This window comes from Grammomys surdaster, unplaced genomic scaffold, assembly GCF_004785775.1.
Source record: "Grammomys surdaster isolate TR1022 unplaced genomic scaffold, NIH_TR_1.0 344, whole genome shotgun sequence".
In the NCBI taxonomy this organism is placed as follows: domain Eukaryota; kingdom Metazoa; phylum Chordata; class Mammalia; order Rodentia; family Muridae; genus Grammomys; species Grammomys surdaster.
In genome coordinates this window covers 1664218-1670620 of record NW_021604763.1, presented here as the reverse complement: position 1 = coordinate 1670620, position 6403 = coordinate 1664218, and the positions used below count along the sequence as shown (strand labels likewise).

General features: G+C 43.9%; 1 protein-coding gene across 1 annotated transcript in view; it reads right to left on the bottom strand.

Annotated features, from left to right (window-relative positions):
* The window catches only part of LOC114630801 (phospholipid-transporting ATPase FetA), a 116493-nt gene that overhangs the window by 79148 nt on the left and 30942 nt on the right, over positions 1-6403 (bottom strand). The window contains exon 4 of the mRNA XM_028779130.1: positions 1787-1842. Within this exon, the coding sequence (XP_028634963.1) occupies positions 1787-1842 (56 nt within the window). The remainder of the gene's footprint in view (positions 1-1786; positions 1843-6403) is intronic.

Sequence of the window (6403 nt, the reverse complement as noted above, 5' to 3'; positions counted from 1 at the left end):
ACTGAGCCTGCTCCTATTACCATACTGTAAGCATTATTACCCAGGACCTATAGCTCAGAAATAGATTAATATCCCGCAAGAATCACAAATATATATGGCCATACATATTTTCATATACTTAGAGTGACGTGTACACATGATATGTGTGTGTGTGTGGGGGGGGTGGGTGTGTATAAGAAATAACATACAAGAACACTATTTGAAGTGGGATATGGTATTGCATGCCTGTAATTCCAGCACTCAGGGGTCTGAAGGAGGAGGTTTTGAGTTTAAGGCTAGCCTGGGTTACATGGCAAGACCTTTCAAAAGCCAAGCCAATCCAAGGAAAACAAAACCATTGTGTGTGAATAAGGCGTAAATAACCCAAATGGTTATTTTTTCTCACCTTTTAAAGAGATTTATTTATTTTATTTATACGAGCACACTGTAGCTGTCTTCAGACACATTAGAAGAGGGCACTAGATCCCATTACAGATGAGCCACCATATGGTTGCTGAGAATTGAACTCAGGACCTCAGGAAAAGCAGTCAGTGCTCTTAACTGCTGAGCCCTTTCGGCCCCCCCCCCCCCCAAGATGGTCATTTATAAGGAATCATTTAAAGCTAAATCTGAGGAGGAAATCCTATATAACTGCTCTTATGAAATTAGGACCCTGAAAACCATTAGGGTCCTGAATAGTGTAAAAATATAGAGAAAAAAAAGGACTGCTTTAGTCGCATCTCCTTTATGCCTTTACTCAGAAGGCAGCAGTGAGTCTGTGAGAAGCTCTCCACAGTGGCTCCTACACAGGAGCAGATGTGAGCAAAGACATCTGCTGACGCATGGCTTCACAATACATGCATTATGTTATGAATGGCTTCATAATTGAGTAAGTGTAGTAAAGAAAAAAAACAGAAAATTGGACAAAATCATTACTGGGTAGGTTTTTTTTTTTTTAAATACGAAAGGCTAACACAAAGAAAGAGATTATTAATTTCACTCAAAAGTTTCAAGGTCTGAAAAACAAATCACCATTTCCATCTAAGAGCTGGCAAGGATGGAAAGGACCGATCATTACGAGTTTAAACCAGCACAGAAATACACGCCCGCAACCCCAGCTGCTAACATTGAGAGGGTGGTGGACGGCAGCCATCTGAAGCCAGCGTGGGCTACAAAAGGAGACCCTGTCTCAGAAAAAATACAAAACCAAAACTACTTTGGCAGGAATGTACAGTGAGTGTTTTTTCTGGTACACAGAAATACAGATGGATGTAATATTTTCAGAAGGTCATCTGCAAAAATGTGTCACAGTTTTTTCTTTAAATATGTTTACCTTTTGGCCTAGTTAACTGATATGCATAATGAAGTTCATTCAGGACCATCTGTCACAGAAAAATGCTGCAGAGATTGTGAATGTTCAGCAGCAGAGGTGGCCAACTAAGTTAACGCTCATCGATAGAATGGGAACCAGCACAGCTGTGCGTAAATGCAGCCAACATGCTGGTGTTGTCACCGACATCTAAGTGAACAGAAAACTGGGGAGGGATTGTGAGAGAAGCTATAAGGTTTCTTTTCTAGGAATAACACATAAATACAAAATCCTAGAAGAGATGTGTTTTCTGGAGTGAAGGACTCTGAGTTGGCTTTGACTTCTGAGCTCTCTATCTCTCAGCGCACTATTTACAATAGAGGAGCTTAAACTGGAATTTATGCTGTAGTTTCTGTATCAACAAGGAGTTCCTCTCATCCCTCAGAAGGAGAATGTAGAGAACATCAGCCACTGCTGAAATAGTGACAGGAGACGTACCGGATAGTCAAAAAGAGAGTTGAACCTTCTATTGTTGGCCTGCAAAATCCTTTCTTCTGAAAGAAAAGGAGAGATATGTTGAGAACATCCTCGTAGGCTAGCCGGATGTTGTGTGCTCATGAAGGCAGTGTCTCACACCTTCTTGCTGAGGTGTCTGGGAGTGCTGCCCGATCAGTAGAGTGCTTCCTATGGGAAGAAGCTCCGTTTGAGCCCACTTCTGCACCAACCAGTATTGTGGTGTAAGTGTGAATCCCAGCAGTTGAGAAATGGTAGCAGAAGGATCAGAACTCTGTTCAAGGCCATGCTCACCTACCTACTGAGTTCAAAACCACCCTGGGACACATGGGACCCTGTTTCAAAATAAATAAAAAGTAAATAAAAAAAATGGGATGCCTGGCTAGGGAGTAGCAAGGTAGTTGTGAATGCTTATAATCTTAGCACTTGGAAGGCTGAGGCAGGAGGATTTTAGGTTGGAGGCAAGCCTGAACTATATAGTGAGACCCTGACTCAAGGTGCCCCCTCACTCCCCTGCCACAAGAAAGGGCCGAGATGTTGCTTGGTTGATTGGCTTGAGGCACTGAGTTCATTCCTTAGCATCACAAAACACTGGGCATGGTGGCACATGCTGAGGGGCTGGAGACGACAGTTCAAACGTTCAAGGGAGGTGAACAAGGACTTACATCAAACAGTAAACACAAGAATAATGTTTCTGTGGATTGTGATGTCCTAACAAAGTAACCAAATCTGTGTATGTGCTGGAGATTGCTCATAAAAACCAAACAAAACCAAACAAGCAAACAAAACCCCAAAACAAACCAAAAAAACCAACTTGTAGATCATCAGACGCTCCAGAGGGCTGGACTTCCGATTTCCTTTAAGTGGGGAGAGTTGAGCCAAGCCTTCAGTTTATGGGCCCCACACTGTCTAGGTGGAGGTAGCCTAAGAACTAAGTGGACTGGTGAACTCTGAACTGGTATCTGCTGCTCTGGGATGACCTCCTTAACTCAGAGAGAAAGCTCCACACCATTTAGCATCACAGAAGTCTTCTGTGTTGACAGTGTTATGAGAAGAAAAACAGAAGTTCTCTCCAACACAATTGTTCAGTAAACTTATATTAATATATTTCTGAGCTTCCCTGGCACAGAAGCTAGACATGCCAGCTGTGTGCAGCAGGGAAAACTGAGTAAAAGAGTCCCAGAGACGTGGGATGGGGGAGGCTCCCAGGAGTCAATGTGGGTGGCCTTAGTCAAGATGGATAACAGTAGGGATATGGAACCTGAAGAGACCACCTTCTGTAGCCAGGCAGGAACTCCATTGGAAGGACAAGGATACCAACCCATGCACAAAACATTTGAACCAAAATGTGCCTTGTCTAAAAGAAATGCGGTGACAAAGATGGAGCAGAGACCGAGGGAATGGACAACCAATAACCGACCCAATTTGAGACCAATTCCTTGGGCAAGCATCAATTCCTGACACTATTAATGATAATCTGTTATGCTTGCAGACAGGAGCCTAGTGTAACTGTCCTCTGAGAGGACCCAATAGCTGATGGAAACAGGTGCAGATACCCACAGCCAAACATAGGATGGAGGTCGGGAACTCTTATGGAAGAGTTGGCGGAAGGACTGAAGGCTCTGAAGGGGATAGGAACTCCACAGGAAGACCAACAGAGTCAACTAACCTGAACCCTTGGGAGCTCTCAGAGACTGAGCCACCAAGCAAAGAGCATACACAGGCTAGAAAAAGGACCCTGTCACATATGTAGCAGATATGCAGCTCAGCCTCAGTGTGTTCCCCAACAACACTCTCAGGGGCTCTCCCTAAAGCTGTTGCCTATCTGTGAAACCTGTTCCCCAACAACCCTTCCTTGTCTGGCCTCAGTGAGAGAGGATATGCCTACCCTGGCAGAGACTTCATGCACCAGGGTGGGAGGATACCCAGGGGAGCACCCTCTCAGAAGAGAAGGGGGGGGTGATATGGGGGAAGGGATTCTGTGGGACAGCGATTGGGATGTTAAAAAAAAAAAGTCATTACCAAAGGGAAAAAAAAGTCCTGGGCTGGGACTTTGTGTAAGAATGAGTCTACTAACTACAACATCTGGAAAAATCATCCTATGAAAACCAGAGATGGTAATTCTGTTAACATGAAAAAAATGCAGACATATACAATTGCTTCTCTGTATTTATCTGTGGGGTTAGGTTTTGGGTATCCATGGATACTGAATTCATTGAAGTCTTACATAACATAATGTAGTACTTTCATGTGATCTATGTAACCTTCCTTAAAATCTCAGATCATCTCTGATCTAAGCATAACACTAAACTGAATTTTTTTTGTTTGTTTTTTTGAGACAGGGTTTCTCTGTGTAGCCCTGGCTGTCCTGGAACTCACTCTGTAGACCAGGCTGGCCTCGAACTCAGAAATCCACCTGCCTCTGCCTCCCGAGTGCTGGGATTAAAGGCGTGTGCCACCACTGCCCGGCTCACTAAACTGAATTTAAATGCTATTTATATACCATTAAATTATAGTGTTTAGTGAATCATGACAAGGAAATATTCCGTAACTATTTATTACAGATACATTTTCCCCAGATATTCTCAATCATGGTTGAACTCGTGGATTCGGAACCCATTGATAGGAGAGTAGATTATATAGTACATATCTACTGCTAGCTAATCATGAGAAGTCTATGCCCTAATGAAGCATTCCTGTCGTCTTTTAACTCTTCCATGGCTCAACAAGCATTGTGAGATTCTGGCAGGCGTCAGGAGGCCCTCTTCACTCCTTCATGTTGCCAGATAACTATGTTCAGACTCCCACAAACACACAATACACAGGGTAGCGGCACATGCAAACACATAGGGCACATGCAAGCATCTCAAGGGCTGGAGAATGGATGCAGCAGGATGAGGAAGTACTACAGGAAGAAATGCCTGGACTTCTATGGATCACACACAAAAGAACTTCCCGGTTCTCGTTAGCCTACATATTATACCAGGTGAGGCTGAATTAGGCTGAAGGTTGCCACTGCTGCTAAGCCTTCCACTTTGACTAGTTACCAGGCTACTTCTCCACAGGGTCCACTCCCTCAGAGGGCAGGCCTAACAGCAACTCTGTCTCTTATTTGTGCTGGGTTCATGATGAAGCTCTTCTGGCTCTCTAAGAATCTTCTTGGCTCATGGCTATAAAACTTAGAAAAAATGCATTCCCTTTCTCAGTTTTCAAAGATTCCATACTAGGTTATGGACTCCACTGATCCTGCCACTCAGGACTTATTGTCCTAAGGGGCATCTCTCTAGATGAATGGATAGATGCCATCCATCCATCCATCCATCCATCCATCCATCCAGCCATCCAGCCAGCCATCCATCCATCCATCCAGCCATCCATCCATCCATCCAGCCATCCATCCATCCATCCATCCATCCATCCAACCATCCATCCATCCAACCATCCATCTAACCATCCATCTAACCATCCATCCAACCATCCATCCATCCATCCATCCATCCATCCATCCATCCAGCCATCCATCCATCCATCCAGCCATCCAGCCATCCATCCATCCATCCATCCATCCATCCATCCATCCAGCCATCCATCCATCCATCCATCCATCCATCCATCCATCCATCCAGCCATCCATCCATCCATCCATCCATCCATCCATCCATCCAGCCATCCATCCAGCCATCCAGCCATCCATCCATCCATCCATCCATCCATCCATCCATCCATCCATCCATCCAGCCAGCCAGCCAGCCATCCAGCCAGCCATCCAGCCAGCCATCCATTTATCTACCTTATAGTGTGTGTGTATCTGTCTCTGTCTCTGTCTCTGTCTCTCTCTCTCTCTGTGTGTGTGTGTGTGTGTGTGTGTGTGTGTGTGAGATTATGTAGCTCCTGCTGGTCTCAAACCTGAGAGCCTCCTGTCTCTTACTTCCAGTTCTGGGATTGTAACTGTGCCACCAGAGCCAGCTGAGACCCCTTTTTTGAGGTTGCACATAGTAATAATGAGATCATGTAGCACTTAATTTTCTTTGCCTGGCTTATTTCAGTTACACCATGTTCTTCATTTTCATCCATGTTGTCATAAATGACAAGACTTTTTTTTTCTTTTATGGCTGACCAGGATCCAGGTTACTAAGGCTAAGGCAGAGATTGGAGACGGTATGGGAAGTGCTAATTAAAGGGACCAAATTTTCAGATACAGAGATCTGTTGCTGATAATGACTGTAGTTGATAATATTGCATCCTTGAGAATAGATTTTAAGTACTCTCAACAACGACAACAAAAAAGACTACGCAGAGTAATGTGCATTAATTAGCATTATTTGCTCATTCTGAAATGTATATATGTATCTTAAAATATCACGTATACAATAAATATGCACAAGTTTTACTCTTTCTTTCAAATATGGAAATTATAGTTTTTGTTGTTACTTATCTTTTGTTTTACTTTCTTTAAATTTCTTTTCTTTTTTTGAGGCAAGGTATCACTACTCCAGACTCATGTAAGCCTACTGCTGCAGCATCACTGTCATGGCACAGGCTAGCCCACTGCTGCAGCATCACTGTCATGGCACAGGCAAGCCCACTGCTGAAGCATCACTG